At 41.0% G+C, this 17,472-nt stretch overlaps 2 protein-coding genes across 15 annotated transcripts in view; one reads left to right on the plus strand and one right to left on the minus strand.

The window, feature by feature from the left end:
- The window catches only part of KCTD6 (potassium channel tetramerization domain containing 6), a 38,685-nt gene extending 27,883 nt beyond the window's left edge, over positions 1 to 10,802 (plus strand). The window contains exons 4-8 of one of the 14 annotated variants that reach the window (XM_073901449.1): positions 15 to 106; positions 664 to 764; positions 6,873 to 7,194; positions 8,086 to 8,155; positions 9,389 to 10,802. In XM_073901449.1, coding sequence (XP_073757550.1) covers positions 8,129 to 8,155; positions 9,389 to 10,075 — 714 coding nt within the window. In that variant the 5' untranslated portion in view covers positions 15 to 106; positions 664 to 764; positions 6,873 to 7,194; positions 8,086 to 8,128 and the 3' untranslated portion in view covers positions 10,076 to 10,802. Of the gene's footprint in view, positions 1 to 14; positions 107 to 663; positions 765 to 1,862; positions 1,929 to 2,282; positions 4,202 to 4,221; positions 5,912 to 6,872; positions 7,195 to 8,085; positions 8,156 to 9,388 lie in introns of those variants that run through there. The other 13 variants (XM_073901447.1, XM_025885518.2, XM_073901450.1 and 10 more) reach the window with 13 other exon arrangements.
- A 736-nt stretch (positions 10,803 to 11,538) lies between these two features.
- The window catches only part of ACOX2 (acyl-CoA oxidase 2), a 29,077-nt gene continuing 23,143 nt past the window's right edge, over positions 11,539 to 17,472 (minus strand). The window contains exons 15-17 of the mRNA XM_073901434.1: positions 16,451 to 16,583; positions 13,158 to 13,262; positions 11,539 to 12,092 (exon numbers count right to left, since the gene is read on the minus strand). Coding sequence (XP_073757535.1) covers positions 13,200 to 13,262; positions 16,451 to 16,583 — 196 coding nt within the window. The 3' untranslated portion in view covers positions 11,539 to 12,092; positions 13,158 to 13,199. The remainder of the gene's footprint in view (positions 12,093 to 13,157; positions 13,263 to 16,450; positions 16,584 to 17,472) is intronic.

The following is a 17,472-nucleotide window of genomic DNA, read 5'->3' on the forward strand; positions in this document are numbered from 1 at the left end:
TGTTTTTGGTTGAGGAAAAGGGAAATAACTCTTTGAAGGACACCAGCAAGCCAGGGGGCAGTTCTGAATTTTCAGTGGCACCAAATCCTCAAGACCTGAGTATTGGGTAATTCTGGTAGTGTTTTTCTTTTGTAAAAACTAACTCATTAGATTTTCTGATTATAAATTCAATATCTCTGCATTCTAGAAAATAAAGAAAATTCAGAAGTGTGTTAAGAATAAACCACTAACATTCCCGTCCTATTACTTAGAGAACTGTGACCAATGACTTGACATATTTTCTTCAAAATTTTTGTCTATGTATATTTGTGGGTTTTTTTAAATATTTTATGTATTTGAGAGGAGAGAGCACAAGAGGGGTAGGGTCAGAGGGAGAAGCAGACTCCCCGCTGAGCAGGGAGCCCGATGTGGAACTCGATTCTGGGACTCCGGGTTCATGACCTGAGCCGAAGGCAGTCGCTCAACCAACTGAGCCACCCAGGCGCCCTGTATATTTGTGTTTTTTAAACATAAGATTGGAATTATACCACGTATACCATTTTGTGTGTGGCTTATTTTCATACACATTTCCCTGTAGCCTGATCTAGTCCTTTTGAATATGATAATACAGCACTCAATCATGTTGATGAAGCATATGACATTCATTCAACCTATCGATTTGAGTTTTCAGAGAAAAACCAAATTATCAGATTTGACTGTGATGATCATGAGGATAAAAGTTAAACCCCAGAGCCAACTCAGGCACATGCAGTCATGAAAAACAGGTGAGTTCCTAAGGCCAGGGGTTATCCTGGTGGAGAGGGGAAAGGACAAAACCACCATCATTTGCCTGGTCCCGCCTGAAAGGGGACAGAGATCTGGTTAGCAGGAAGCAGGAAGAGAATGGGATTTGGAAGGATTCTATGCTTGCCGACCAGTTAGCTCTGAGACTTTAGGTAATTCCCTAGGCTCTGCAGCCTTGGCTTCCGTAGTGGTGGACTGAGGGCGATACCGGCGCCAGGCTCACCTAGGGCCAGCTTCTTCGGGCCTCAGGACCTTTGCACGGGTCATTTTCTCTGCTGAAGTCAGTTCTCCCCTTCTCTCCACCTGGCTGCCCATGTCGACCCTTTGGGCCTGACTGCCCTTCTCTTCCCTGCCCACCGGGCCGGATGGGTGGCCTTACCAGAGGGTGGTTCCCCTCAAGGAGGGCAAGGCCAGAAGGTGTTCTGGCCACAGGCCGGGCGTCCAGGTCTTCTTGGCCACCGCCGCTTGTGGCCCCTCCCCTTATTCTCCAATTCCTCTAACCCTGTACTTAGAATCCCAGGCGGCGATTCTTAGGACTTAGAATCACAACTTGTCATTATTTTGCAGTTTCCTTGGGTCTTGTTTCTTTTCTCCTCTCATTAGGACCCCCTTCCGTCTTGGTAGCCGCTGTACATGGTCGGGACCCTATACGTGTTGGTGAAGCAAGAGAAACAGCTATGAGGACCCGAGCCCGAGGACGCATGGAAAACTGCCAGGGGCTGGGCTGATTCCCAACTGCGGTCGGGGGCGGGACGAAGGGGCGGGTTTCTGGACGCGGCCTCTGTGTTTCGGGGGCGGAGCCTCGGGGGCGGGCCTTCGGGACTGCGGCGGAGCCGGCCTGACCGCTCCGCCCAGGCTGCGCCCCGCGGAGCTCCTCCGGATTCTTGGCCCTCTGGCCTGCCGCCCGCGCCGCCGTTAGGGGGCGCCCGCGCTCGTGGCGCCGCGGCTCTGCTGGGAAGGCGCCGCCCGCGCCGGGCGGCAGGAGCCGCAACTCCGGGCGCGGGCTCAGTCGTCCGCTCTGCCGCCGCCGCCGCCGCCGCCGTCGCCGCCGCCGCCGCCGCTGGGCGCAGGCTCGCTCGTCCTCGCGCTCCCGCTCTCCGGCCGCCGGCGTCTCCCCGCCGGGCCGCCGCCGCCGCCGCCGCGCAGTGAGTGGGGGCGGGCCCAGGGCTTGGGGGCCTGGGGCTCGGGAGGGCCAGGCACAAGGGGAAGCCGGCGCGGAGCGGCCGGGGTAGCGGGGTTAAGGAGAATCCGGGCGGTGGTGGGCCGCGCTGAGGGGGACCGTGGGGAGCCGGCGCGGCGCGCTCCGGGGCAGGCACGAGCCGGCGCCGGGCTGCCCGCGGCCGAGAGGCCGGGCTGGGGCGGGTTCCGGGGCCCGCCCCGCGGGGACGTGCGGCTTCGGCGGACCCGGGCTCGCGACACCGGGGCGCGCCCCCCGCCCGGGCCCGGAGCATCTCGTGTCCCACGCCAGGGGGGGGGGGGGGGGGGGGGGGGGGGGGGGGACTTTGGCTACAGGGTAGTAGCGAAGCACGGCCCGGACGGGGACACCTCGAGTTTTGCTCAAAAATGATTGTTTTAGGGGGTGGCGCTTATTAGCCACCTTTTGCCCAAATTTAAAGGCTGTGACAGGGCTTCTGAGCTCTGCCTTAGGGCATTTTCTGCCTTCAAAGACACACTGAGTGCAGCTGAGTTCTTTATGCTCAGATTTGTGTATCTTGGCATTTTTAATGGTTGATGTCAGAGGTGATAAATGACCATGGTAATGGGGAGCCCCTGAAGCACCTGCTGGGCTGACAGTTGTGGAGGTTGTGTCTGAGGGTGGGACGGAAGAAACGAAACAGAGCCTCCTTGGATATTCTGCTGAAGTTATCATGTTTCTGTTTAAGTATAGCTGCTCTGGAGCAAGTTGATAAATCCAGTTTTAGGACTTGGTGATAGAAGAGGTTTGAGTGGCAAGCCAACGTGGGGTGACCTGGTTTGGCCAGGAAAGTTTGGGATAGCCCAGGTATCTCTTACCGTTTCCCCTTGGCATATTTATTTTCTTCCTGTCACAAATGTCCAGGTGCGATCTCAGAATAGGAGAAAAGCTAGAGGACAGCATTTAGTACAGGCCCGAGCCCAAGATTGATGTTTTCAAATGAGCAAATGTGTGGCTAGGAAAAGGAACAATCTTCTTGTCTGCAGGGTTGTTAGTTTGAGAGAACTTGGTCTCTGCTTGAGAACTGTCAGTCCTTACTAATATTTCATTTTATGTAATACCGTAGATATTAAGGATTGAGTGATGAGGACTGCCATAGATGGCCATTGCTAAGATTTGTGTGATTGAAATTTTCATAAATCATATTTTACCCAAAGCATTCCTACATGAAGGAATCCTAGGGTGAATCCTTCTATGGATCTCTCAGTGTGTCTTGAATTTTGATATTTAGAGTCTATTTAAAACGGAACACGCGTATTTATTTGGATTTGGCTTTACCTTAGAGATAATCCTGAGTCATGCTTTAGAGAAGTTGCTTCTGTGATCAAGAGCTCAGATGTCTGGTGGTCCCTATACAAGCCGGCTGCTCCTCTTTACCTGTAATTCTGCCTTGTGAAGGTCTGCAGAAAGGAGGACCTGGGGAGATTGGAAGCAAATTAAGAGGTTTTTCTTCCATTTTTGTCTTGTTTCCATGCCAGGGCTCTAAATTACTTGTGTTCACACTCTCAAGTTTCTCAATTTACCACAGAAATTTTGTTTATGCTACTGCCATTAGTATTTTCACATTTGCTTAATACTTGCCAGTTTATAAATGGTTTTCTATTCATGATCTTGTTTATATTCTCCTTTTCTGCAAAGGAGCTGGGCTTAAAGAGGGATTTCCTCAGGGTCTCCTAATTAGGAAAGGAACGGAAGGGGGATACAGATCCTCACCAGTAACCAGTTCTCTTTTCCTCTGCACTGGCCTGCATGTGACTTCAGAACCCTAGTCCTGATCTGTTACCGTGTAGGTCGGTTGTTGCCTTTGTGTTATGCCTAAATGGTATCATTATTTTTGGGAAGGTGGTATTATCCTATTTTATTTTGTAGAAACTGAGGGTAATAGGAATCTTCTGATTTTTTGACTATTTGTGACAGCTCTTTAGCATTAAGGTCATTTTTTCAATCTAGACCTCCTTTCTTCTAGATTACATGGAGAGAGAAGAGAGAAAAAAATAATTTTAGTGAAAAACAATCTATTTCTGCGTTGGTATGGTTAAGGATACCCTAACACCATAATCATGTTCTCCTTGTGTGCCTGGCTACTAGGGTCAGCCTATATGTGAATGTTAACCCCAAAGATCCCTTTAGATGTCGCTGAACTAGTTACTATAAATAGTATTTCATTTTCAAACTCCCATGTTTCAAGAACTGAGGAATTCCGTACAAAAGGTCATTTTGAAGGTATGTATAAATGGAATTTATTGAGTCTTCTTTTCTGAATGCCAGACACAAAGATTTTAGGAGAATGGCATTTTACAAGAGCTACCTGGAAACTTTGAGAAGGCAGTAGTTACAGGTTTTTATTATTTATCCGAGTTTGGAGGTGTGTATTCTGATGGGTAAGCTGTTACATGGGAGTAGGACTTTTGCCTGGGAGAATGCTTAGTTTTAGTCTGTAGCAGAAGTGGTAAATCCAGAATATTTATGTAGAATTAGCTAATCATAACCAAAAGCTTGATTGTAGCTCTGCAGTGATGAGAATGGCCCCGGGTTCTTAGGTTATTCTTTAAGTTATTAACTTGTTGGATTGTGCATTTTTCAGATTTGCTACTTTAGAAAATTGTTAGCAATTTCTTTTAAGGCTTTTACAAATTCTTTAGTATGTGTTTTCCTTAGCTTAATTATCTGCTAACATTACACTGTCAGAATTTACACATTAGTCATAATTAAACCTTTGAAGCTTAAGTGTGGGTGAATCTTCAGTACTGCTTTATATTCTTTGGGAATGGTCAGCCACTTGTTTCCACAAGAATTTTATTTGCAGCAAAGGTCAGATATTTTCAGGTAGGACTGATTTTCAAGGGCTGGAAGCCTTTCTTTGAACTTTCTAATTGTTTGTGCTTGGTTGCATTCACTGCTGTTTAAAATGATCTTTAGTAAGGAGAGTCACTTGGAAGAAAAAAATTTTTCATTGTTAACCTCATAATCTCTATTCCTGGCAAATTTTCTGGAATATTAGATTTTTCTTTGTCTTCATCAAGTAAAACAGACCCATTTGATGCCCATTTTAAGATCTGCTGCTGCCTATCTTGTGGTCTTTTAACTTCTCATTAAGCCCTCCACTGGAGACTGTGCCAGAAGAGAGAGAAGATGAAAAGCAAATGAATCATTTTCTAATTGTTAGCAGCTCTGAAAAATGATTTGGTAGGAGAGATTGACACTATTCCGGAAATTCTTTTGGATTATGTTTTATTTCATTCATCTGTGTTGTCTCTGAGATGTTCCTAATAGTCATCAATTTAGAGGCTGATTATCCAGCTATTGGATGGCCAGGAATCTAACTGCTTTTTTGTTTCTTGCTGTATCTAAGCATTAAGCATCTCCACAGAGGATGTTTAGAAGTAAGTAGTAGGGATAAAATTTAAACTGATCAATACTGTTTTTTCCGCCTTAGAGCTCTTTAGTGAACAATTTGATTTTTTTTTGGACAGTTTAGTCATTGTTACTGGAAGTGACTGACTAATAGTAACTTCATTTTATTTTGAGTATCTGTATCTTCTACACAAATGTAGGGAGGCTTTTGGGTGCTTTTTAAGAAACATGGGCTTATATAGATTCCCATAATTGCTTTCTTGAATTATTAAGCTTGAGGTTTCTTTACATCTTTATATCCGAACAGAACCTGGGCTTTTGCTGTGGAACAGATTCAAAGGCATCATCTAATTTTCTTTTTATGATTGTTCAAGAAGTTAGCTTGTTTTGGTTTAGCAGTAAAAAAGGGGTAAAAAGGATTAGTAGTGGACAGACCTTGTGTAACAGCTGTAACATTGATGATGTCTGGTTTTTTCCTTTGTCTTTGGTCTCCCATTTCTCATTTAATCATTCGGATATTCATGGATTGGAGTTCTTTACTTCACTTAAGACAGAGGACACCAGCCTTCAGTCACCCTAGTGAGTAGGGTCTTGCTATTTTGCCTCAGGGGAATTTTTACAAACCCATTGTGACTGCTCACTTAGACTGAGTTACTATTAAATTTGTAAATAAAATCTACCTGCTGGGGGGTCTAAAGTCAGTCCTTTCAGTTTCTTATTTCTTGGATTCTGTGCTTTGAGTTTCCACCCAAAGGGGATTTATAGAAAGATCTAGACTAGGAGTCAGAAAATCCAAGTTCTTAATCAGTTACTTTCTAGCTGTAGGAACTTGAGCAAGTCATTTAATCTGCTGTTTCTCTATTTTGCATCTCTAAAATGGGGACAGTAATTCATGCATTGCTTATTGTATCAGGAATATTGTGGGAGGAAAAGGCCCATCTTTTTTTATTTAAATTGTTTCTTCACTTTGGAATCCCTCCTCTCAGGTTGTCCAAATATTCCTGCAGAGTTCTCCTGAGCGAGCTCTTCCTGAAGTCGGCCCATTTGGAAATGTTCTTGCTTTTTCTTCCCGAAGGCCTCTGCTAGTCCATGCATTATGTAGCACTACTCTGTACAGTTGTTGCATGTTGCCTTTCTTCACAGATAGAAAGCTCCAAGAGGGCAAGGATTGTATCTTTCCTATTTCTGTGTTTCCACATTGCACATCACACCCCCCATCCCCACATACACACCAAGTTGACCTATAATAAATGTTGGTTGACTGAATTATTTTTGAGGCTGTCAGGAATGGGAACTTTGGGTGATAGGAAGATGCCAAAGATGAGCCTAGTATCAAAACTTTTGGATGACTGGCCTTTTAACTCACTCAGTTATTTATCTGTCCGTTGTATCAGTAACTGAATCAGATGCTCATAATATAAATTGGTAAAGCCTGTTTTCTTGGTTCTGTTTACCTCAAATACTGAGAAGCAAGTCAGAGGAATGAAAGGTTGTCACACACCCCCTGAATTTGACATTTGTTCCATTTCTCACCCTATAGCATGTGGAGGTCTATCTATATCCAGCTGCTGAGTATGGAGAATTAAACCTGACTGCACGTTGTCTGGTCCACATTTTAGCTTGTTTTCTTTGAAGAATGTGCAAGGTGGAAAAATAGATGCTTCAGGCTCTGATTTCAGCCCCTGCTGTGCTATGCAAATGTTCTCTACATGCCTGAGTGACCTTTTTGAGAAAGAGCCTTTGTGATCTTCTGTAGCCAGGGCCTGTTCTGGGAATAGTGTGCCAGATTTCTCTAAAAGTGGGAAAAGTAAATCTGTTCAAAGACCGTATAAAAACCCAGTGCTGTTCCTGGATAAATACCGGTAAGTTCATGTTTCTTACTGTCTATTGCCAGAGCTTTTGAAATTTGCTCTGCAGTTTGCCTTGCCGGTTGATTTGGAGAATGATACGTGTGAGAGGGGACTGACTAAAGCATTTCTGTAGCTGGGAAAGTGTTTAAGTGCTTTTGAATTGTAGATAAAAGTAAATTCAAACTGGCATCATTAGTATCTGGGTGTTTATCAGTGTCTTCAGGCTGGTTCTTCATAAGTGCTGGCTGAGTGACCTGCAACCAGATTTGTAAGGTTGTCCCAAATTGTGCTCTGATGATTTGGCATTTACATTGTTTTCTATTTGTTTTGATAATTGTACAGAATGAAATATATCATTATTAAAAGTATAAGTAGTGCTTTTTTTATGTTATAAAAGAAAACCGTTCTGATGTATTTCTCTTGGAAAGTGATCCTGGTGTCTTGGAGGTTTATGGCTTCCAGTGCTTTTACTGAGATGTTTAGTTTCTATAGCTGAAATGGATAGAAAAGAGTTTTCTCTTTCTCCCTTTCCTTAAACCACCTTTTTGATAAGGATTATTACAGGTTTGCACCAGGATAAGGTTGTACAGTTAATGATAATGTTCTCCTGTAGAAATTGTAAAAATTGAATTTTCAGAGAGGATAGGTAGAATTTGAATGACTGGTTTACTTACTAGGCTCTTCTTCCTTCCCTAAGCATAGGATAATTTTTTTCTCTGAAGATTGTCAATCTCTTAGGTATGTGTGGACTGTCCTAGAGGAATGCTTTCTTCTCCAGATCTTTGCCCTGTAGCCGGTTTTGGCTGAGCAAAGATGAGTAGCTGTCTGTCCTGTTGGTCGGGAAAATCCTTCTTTGTTTTCATAGTTACATGCACTGTTACATGTCTTTTTCTTCTCCCCAAGTTTCCCTGGACCCTGGGCTCCTGAGACAGCAGCGCTGGAGCAGATGGATAATGGAGACTGGGGCTATATGGTGAGATGCTTTTGCAGATGCATTTTGAAGGCTGGCAAATAATTTGTGTGTATCTTTCCCCCTTCTTCTGTATTCTTAGGTATAGTATGTCTTATAAGAATGAAAATTATAAATTAGTACATTATCCTCCCCGCTTAATTAGTTTATTTTTGGGGTCTAGTTTGGTGTTTTTATGTAAGCAAAGTCAATATGAACTAAGTAACTTGTTGTAATCACTTACTTGAGAGCATAATATTTTTTTGGTCTTTAAAGTATGTTGCTCTTAAAACTTCATAGAGTAGTGACTATTAAAATGGTCTAGTAGGTAATGGTACAGAGGATATTTGCTTGTGTTAGGGAAGTTAAAGGTTGAGAAGCCGCCACTTCTCCCACCTGTACGCTTTTTGAGTGTGCATGTCGTCTTATTTTCCTTTTCCTTTGGTAAGAAATATTTTACTTGTCTAGTACTAGAAGTCTCTCTGTCTTTATTTTTATTTTCTTACATATAACTTCTAAAAGGGAAGGTATATTTATGGTATATTATTTAGAGAAGCTTTTCAAAATTAAAGGCCAGATTGCAACATTATTACAAAAGTGAATACATGATCGGATTATAAAATTTGAAAGCTGCTGTTAGCCTTTGGGTATATAAGATTGTGTTGACTATCTGTGTATTCTAATTTAGTATTTGGCACTGCTATTTTCATGGAGAAGTTATAAAGATTAGGTCTGCACAAATTTTTATTTTTAAAGTAAATTTTACGATTTGTTCCCCTTTTTGAGTGGGAAAAACAAAAGTATTGAAAATAGTTATCTTTATATTATCAAATCATTTTTATTCTATTTTGTGTTAAATTGAGTTAAGAAAAAAGGTCTCTCTTTTTTTAATCAGAAAAAACTTATGTGAGTATATTTTAGCTTGGCTTTTCTCTTCAATAGTGTACTCTGACCTAAAAATTTCTCTGTAGATACTGGGCCTGAAATTAAGTGGCTTTGGAAGTCATGCTCTCCTTTTTTAGTGTAAGGCTTTAATGAATTAGATTTATCCTTTTTTTATTGAAAGAAAATGTTAGATCCCTTCATCTGGGTAGGTTTATCATTGACAGTAAAGCTATTTTGTATTATAGGATTGCTAAATACATTATAGCCTGAAGGAATCTTTTGCCTTGCTTGTTGTTACCACTAATTTTCTTAATTTGTCAAAGTTAGGATTTAAGAAATTTCAGATGACTTACCATTTTTTAAAAATTTCAGATGACTGACCCAGTCACGTTAAATGTAGGTGGACACTTGTATACAACGTCTCTCACCACATTGACGCGTTACCCGGATTCCATGCTTGGAGCTATGTTTGGGGGGGACTTCCCCACAGCTCGAGACCCTCAAGGCAATTACTTCATTGATCGAGATGGACCTCTTTTCCGATATGTCCTCAACTTCTTAAGAACTTCAGAGTTGACCTTACCCCTGGATTTTAAGGAATTTGATCTGCTTCGGAAAGAAGCAGATTTTTATCAGATTGAGCCCTTGATTCAGTGTCTCAATGACCCTAAGCCTCTGTATCCTATGGATACTTTTGAAGAAGTTGTGGAATTATCTAGTACTCGGAAGCTTTCTAAGTACTCCAATCCAGTAGCTGTCATCATAACCCAATTAACCATCACCACCAAAGTCCATTCCTTGCTAGAAGGTATCTCAAACTATTTCACGAAGTGGAATAAGCACATGATGGACACCAGAGATTGCCAGGTTTCCTTTACTTTCGGACCCTGTGATTATCACCAGGAAGTTTCTCTCCGGGTCCACCTGATGGAATACATTACAAAACAAGGTTTCACGATCCGCAACACCCGAGTACATCACATGAGCGAGCGGGCCAACGAGAACACAGTGGAGCACAACTGGACTTTCTGTAGGCTGGCCCGGAAGACCGATGACTGATCTCGAAGCCTGGGAGAAGTTCCTGGAAACTGACTCTCCAGGACATGGAAGAGACTTTTTTTTTCTTTTTTTTTAAATCACAGTGTGGGATTTTTTTTTTTTTTTAATATTTGTATTTATTCGAAGGCATTGAGGACCAGAAGGAAGTTTTGTGCTTTAGCAGACTCCTCTATGTTTTGTTCCCTTTACCTTGAGTATGCATGTGCCTGTTCGGAGCCTCCAGATACCTTTTTTATAAAAAGAAGTATAAAAATCATTATGGTATATAATCTACTCTTAACAGAGCTTTTTTTATTACAGTGCTACAATGATTTCTGATTAAATGGTCCCTAACTCAACTAGAAGGCTAAAAATGCAGGAATGAAAGAATAAGCAGAGTACTCATGATGCCTTTGAGAAAAATCAAAACATCATGTAGGGTGACCTAGTTTCCAAACCAATAAGCAGTATTGTAATATTAAAGGAAAACTGTTCCAATCATTTAAAAGTACTTGTTAAGTACTGCTTTTTACAGTTATGACAACTGTTTCTTTCTATGCATATAAATCAAGCAACCAAATATCTGTAGCCATGGAAATGTCTGACTAGAAATATTTATATTGGATTCTGAATACAAAATGTCCCTGTGGTAGAACTCTTACTTCTTATGCCTGGTGCAGTATGATTCCCAAGTGTACTGTCTACCAGAAGAAAAAAAAAACTAATAAAAAATGAAATATGAAAATTAGGTTTGTATTTGTTGATTATTGTTACTTAAAGGGGGAAATCATATTTCTTGCCTCAAGTATGCATTGTTTGGTTTATGTCCCGGTATATACTGCCTGTAGCACCTTTGTATTTGACTCAAGAGGACTCATTAGAACCTTAGGATGCAGTTTATAGAATCTCCTGTATTACTGGAGCAGGAATGGATGGAATTAATTGTTTTGTCTAAAAGAGTGCATATTTGAACAGTGAACATAGTTTGATATATTTTTTTCAAATAGGACTTAAGATTACAGATATTTTCTCAGTAAGCCACCAATTGTCAGCACTGAATATGACCCTTATTCTAGCTTTGTACTGAGCACAGGGACAAACTGCCTCTTCAGCCACTTTTTTTCTCACAATATTATGGTGGCCCACAAATATATTTTACTATTACAGTTAAGTCTCTTTCTGAGGAGAAAAACTAAACTGCAGTGAATGAAGGCTCTGGAACAGGAGATATGTATATACTTTACTTCACTGTGGTCTTATTTTGGATAGTTGATTTGATTCTCTTTCTTGGAAGTTACAGGAAGGGTTATGTTAGCTATAGTGAGACTAGTTTGCTAGAACACCGTATAAAAGGAAGTCATGCAATTTCTTCCCTGTTTTCTAAGGGAAGAGTAGAGTTCGGAGACTGTGCCCTCAGGTGGGTCACTCCTTTTCTCCTCTTCATGAGAAGATTCTGAGATTCTCTCTCTGAAAGGAGGATGAGAACACTTACCTACATCCATTTTTGCCCATGTTTCTGAAAATTTATTTAAGATTTGACAAGTGACCAACATCTAGAAACCTATAATTACCCCGCTTTCCCCATCTAAACCGTCTTCAACCGTCTTCAAACTAAAATCCCTTCATGCTATTGGCAGGTTGCCATGGTTTCAGTAAACGTGCTAGTGTGAGGTTATCTTTTTAGAAAATTGTCTCATACTTACAATTGATTAGAGGTACCCCCCCCCAAAATCAAAACTATCCAGCCACTTATGTGTTGTTGAGTTGGCAGAGGTAGTAGATGCAAGACAGAGTGATTTGGGTTGAAAATGGATGTGGAAATGAGAATAATAGTTTTAGTGTCTCTTTCTTGCCCAGTTTAATGGAGAGAAGTTTGTTTTGGCAAATTTTCTCAGATTTATTAATTACTAACAACTAAGGGGCCCCTGGGTGGCTCAGTTGGTTGTTGAGCGTCCGACTCTTGATCTCAGCTCAGGTCTTGATCTCAGGGTCGTAAGTTTGAGCCCTGCATTGGGTTCCATGCTGGGTGTGGAGCCTACTTAAAAAAAAAAAAGAAAAATTATTAACAACTAAATGGTTATTTTTATGAGTAAATTAGGAAAAGTAGCCAGCTGAGATTTTTTGCAACTTAATTTGTCTGGTGGAATTTAATTTTGAGTGTTTTATTCACTTGCACAATATGAAAAATGTAGTTTGATTATATTTGGGTAATTTGAGACAATTATGCCTTTTTAAGAAAATTTTAAATCATTTTCACTGTGAAATAGTTGATTTTCAAAAATTGATACTCAGTGGTATTCTCAGGGCTCTACATTTTATTTAGATTACTCCAAGCACAGACACTTTTGGAGCAGAATTGTGTTATGTCCTTTTAAACCTTTGGCTAAATGTGTGCTAAATTAGACATAAGTGATAACTGATGAGTTTATTGACTTTAGATCTAAAGTAAAACTCTTTAGTTTTACTAAATAGATGCTACAAATGGATAGCACTACTGTTTTTTATTGTGGGAAATTTCAAACATATTCAGAAGTAGAATAGTGCAAACACTCATGGACCCACTGACCAACCGTCTTTAGTTGTTCGCTCTCCCCTTTTCATTTCATGGATTATCTTGAAGTAAATCACAGATGTTCCATCCATCCATCCATCCATATAATGACACTCTTTAAAAAATACATACTTTAGAGGGTGCCTGGCTGGCTGAGTTGGTAGAGTATGCAACTCTTGATCTTGGGATCATGATTTCAAGCCCCACGTTGGGTATAGAGCTTACTTTATTGTTTTTTTTTAAAGATTTTATTTATTCACTAGAGAGCACGAGTGGGGGGCAGAGGGAGAGGGAGAAGCAGACTCCCTGCTGAGCTGGGAGCCCAATGCAGGACTCCATCCCAGGACCTCAGCACCCTGGGATCATGACCTGAGCTGAAAGCAGACGCTTATCTGACTGAGCCAGCCAGGCGCCCCTACAGCTTACTTTAAAAACAACCGTATACACACACACACACACACACACACACACACACACACACACACAACTTTGAAATATATGAAGTGTATATGAAGCATACTTTAAAGTTTAATGCTATATACGCCACAGTACCATTATCATTATGGTGGTGTCTCTTGAATGCTGTTGATTACTTCACAGCTTGGATCTCCAACTTTGTAATAGTGGTCTTAAGTATTTCTCATAGGCAGGGTTCCTCTATTTGTAGAAAAAAGTGCATTGTTAAGATAATATTTCTGCCAGTATTAATGACCTTTACCTTCAAATTAAGTTTTTGGTTTTAAAAAAGTAACATTACATAAGATTCTTAATTTTAAAAATTATTTTTTAAATCCATTTGTCTGAACATGGCGAAACATTTTTTTCCAAAGGGCATCCTTCCTTTTCTAATGCAGATTTTAAATTGTGGATGCTGGTGGCCAATTAAGAAACAGCTTATCATTTGCTTTTGGAATTTAATACAAATAAAATGCTTGACTTTTTTGAGGTTCTTTGAAATTGAATATTAACCACAAAGCAAGGAACCAGAGGGCGGAATAAGGTAAGCAAGATTCTATGTCAGAGTAGATCGTTTCCCATTGTTCATTAATGTATGTCTTGATTCTTTCCCTCACAGCTCTAGCCTCATCTTTTAATATTTACTTGTTTATTTACTTTTTTGCCTGTCTAGGCTAAAACTTTAAGCTCCTCATTGAAGACAGGGTCTGCGACTCTTTCTTTCTCTGCTGTAGCCTTAGTACCTGGAATAGTTTCTGGCATACAGCATATGCTCAATAATTATTTATTGAATGAATGAATCAGTAGGTATGTTTAATGCATCTAGCAACTACTTGGACAAATTTTTACAGTAGAATAATTGGGGGAAATAGGATTCTTGTTTTGAAATTATCCCCAGTGGTTCCTGCACTGCTTGCATCCATAAGGAATCACATAAATATGAATTCACATGGGGAGCAGAAACAGCCTTTTGCAATTCACTTTGGAGAATCTGGCTTGAAATAGCATCCAGCTCAGGAAAAAAGCCAAAAAACACACCATGGCTAGAGTAAACTCAGAGAGCACATCTAGGGATAAAGCTCAACACTCACCTGCCTCAGACAGAAGAGAGACTGCCTTATGATTCTAAGACATTTAACAGCATTGCACTTTTCTCTTGGTAGAAAATGTCAGTGAAATATATTCCCGTTTGTAATTTTGTGTCTCCAAGGCATGTTTTAACGTAGCTGTTGTTTTAACTTATTTGAAATACCTGCTGTGTGCCTTTTTCTACCAGTGCAAATGAGGAAAAAAAAGTCTCTTAACTGCAGCTTCAAGATTATAGCAGATTAGAAATATATACCTTAAAAGTGCTATTTTGGTAGACTCTCAAGGAGTCAGTAATGTAAGATTATGTGGCTGTATATCAGTAGTCAACCGACTGTCATTTTAACTGGCAACACTTCTCCAAGGTCATTGATAATCTCACATTCCCAAATTGCTGTGCATGGAAGAGCCACATTGCTATACCTGTCCCCTTCTTAGCAAGGTGACGTAAGCCAAGATGGTCAGAGTCTGCAGCTCTGTGTCTGCAGCGGGTTCTTCATCTCACTGTGTGGGTCATAAAACTATGTTCATTTATTCCATAACTGCAAAGTGTCTACTCCAAGACAGATCCTGGTGTTAGGAAGAGGAAGATTCCATCCTTGTTCACAGTCAAGTAGCAGGAGATAGGGAAAAATAGAAGAGTGAATGGCATGTAGCGCATCAACATTTTACCAGATCTGTTGATGCTGTGGAGCAGTCATGCCCCTCATTTACATAAGCCTGCCCTCATATAGTATCCAGAGTCAATGCTTTTAAAGTGACGATTAGAAACAAAGTAAAAAAAAAAACACAAGAAAACTCCCTGTGTTCTTTAGTGAAGATGAGGGATCAGAACTGGCATATTTCCTTGTATTGCTAGGTAAGCAGGTTTGAGCTAGATATGTCAGTATTTGCTGGCCCCTGTTAACAGCAGGGTCGGGTTTTTGGTGGAGCGTCATATGTTTATCCTTAGACCACAGGAGCGCATCTGGAGTAGGAGGACTGCTGCCATTTTATGCCAGGATTTAAATAGTAGAAAGTAGTAGAAAGTAGGGGGATCTAACTCTTAGAAAAAGTAACAGGCCAGAAGTAGCTTCACTGTATTAAGCAGTAAACGTATCATACTTTCTCTAGAGAAGTTCTTTATATTTTCATCCTTTTAACTTGACAAGTTAATGATCAAAATGGATTGGCCTTCTACCTGGAGACAGGGAATGACCAAAATGGATTGGCCTTCTATCTGACAAGCATCTTGGAGGTGACCAGTTGTGTTGTAATCTTAGATAATCATGTTAAATGAAGCTATGAGGTATGACAGGTTGCAAAATGTGAAGAGCAAGTCTAACACCATGCTAAGTGTGAATGAAAGCCTGAGAGTTGCCAATTTTATGAGGTGTTAAGACACCTTTTCTGAAATTTGACCTAAGGGGTAAAAAAGTAAGCTTCACTATCTGAATAACATATTTGCACTATAGAGCTTAAAGTAATTGTTGTGTATCTATAGATTATCTTTGTTTTATCTGTATCAAATCTATTAAATGTTGGTTATCAAATTCTAAATATAGGGTTTATTTCTTTACTCCAGTTATTGTAGTCACTGACATTCATAACCTTTCCCAGTGAGGCTTACAGCAGAGAGTCTGGGATGCTGGCCCTAGATCATTAGGATTTTAGGAGTCCTCCCCTCTTCTGTCAATGACAGAATTCTGGTGTTCTCTCTTAGGACAGCTGGGGATCTTTTTGCCATAACCCTTGTAATTGTCATTTATATGGCTTTCCTGGGCTGCCAGTGGCCCCGCAGCAGCCTTCTTTGTTCCTGGGACTGTGTTCCTCAGAGTGCAGAGGAAGGAGGCATCTCCAGCAGACAGATCTGAGAGTGATCCCCCACCCCCTGAATCCAATCCTCTCTGAATACCCGTTTTTATCAACACAAAACTGAGAGTTAAAAGGCTGAAAATAAGATGGTTAAATCACTGCAATGATTTATCTTCTTATTTTTGTTACTTAAAAGCTAGTTTGCCACTATGTGTGTGTGCCCTTGGGTATGTCAAGCCATGATTTAGAGCTTGGACCTTACTCCTGATTCCCTTTACCAAATTCTGAGCAATGCTTTTTGCTGATCACAGTCCAGACTCACAGTTCCTGCCAGGCCACATCCCCACTCCTGGCTTCTTTTATGTATTCTAAAAATATTTTCAACAGACATGCTATGCCAATTGATTTCCAACCTAATGGGAATCAATTAAAATGAGAAAACATGGAGGTGTATTCACTGCTTGTTCTCTCCTCTCTTGCATAATTTATAATGTGTTCTACTTAACTACCTGAGTATTGGTCGGTGACTTCTGAGCCCAGTGGAACAGACGTTCATAGACATTTCCATCGTAACAGCCAAGTGCTGAATTTAAACACTGATCCGTGAAGTCAAAAGCATCAGTTAACAGGATGGCATCCTTCCTGTGAGAGAAAACAAGAGTTTGTGAGTATTTTAGATTGCTCTTATGAGTCTAATTAATCAGGGATGGTGAATAACAACACCTCATTAGAGGTTGCCTCATTACTCACTTTTGAACAACTCAGCTTTAATTTTTTAGTTTTAATTTTTGATCTGTTCTATATACAAGTATAAAGAGTCCAGTAGTCTTCAAGGCTTGTTATTTAAAATCACCTCCCGGGGTGCCTGGGTGGCTCAGTCATTAAGCGTCTGCCTTCGGCTCAGGTCATGATCCCAGGGTCCTGGGATCGAGCCCCACATTGTGCTCCCTGCTCCGCGGGAAGCCTGCTTCTCCCTCTCCCACTTCCCCTGCTTGTGTTCCTGCTCTCGCTGTGTCTCTCTCTGTCAAATAAATAAATAAAATCTTTAAAAAATAAAAATAAAAGATAAAATCAGCACCTCCCTGTCGCACCTCTACTTCCCCCACCACTGGAATCAGTTTCAGACTTTTAGCTGATATTTTTTGAATGTCTCTATCTTGTTTGGATTGCTATTTCTTGATTGTTCTGTTTTAGATATTATCTGTCAGCTGTCCATTACAAAAAGATAAGGATATATTTTTGGTCCCCTACCCTCACCCCTGTGTCATCGCCCCCCCTTACCCCAGCTTCTTCTCCTCAGCCTTCCTGCTCCCAGTATAGTCACGATTTTGGTCAGACTTAGGTTCGGTGCCTACACTGTGATGGCTGTATGTGTTTATATTATTGTGACTTTATGTATTCTGCCCACAGCTGAGCTGTGTCCCTACCATGTCCTTCCCATTAGTGATCTACCTGCTTGTCCACTGTTTCTCTCTACAACACTTCTGTCATCATCCTTAGTGATTTCATTCCTCTAAAATGCGGCTTCTCG

Source organism: Callorhinus ursinus, unplaced genomic scaffold (genome assembly GCF_003265705.2).
Source record: "Callorhinus ursinus isolate GAN/ISIS: 27379988/994484 unplaced genomic scaffold, GSC_fseal_2.0 scaffold15, whole genome shotgun sequence".
Taxonomy (NCBI): domain Eukaryota; kingdom Metazoa; phylum Chordata; class Mammalia; order Carnivora; family Otariidae; genus Callorhinus; species Callorhinus ursinus.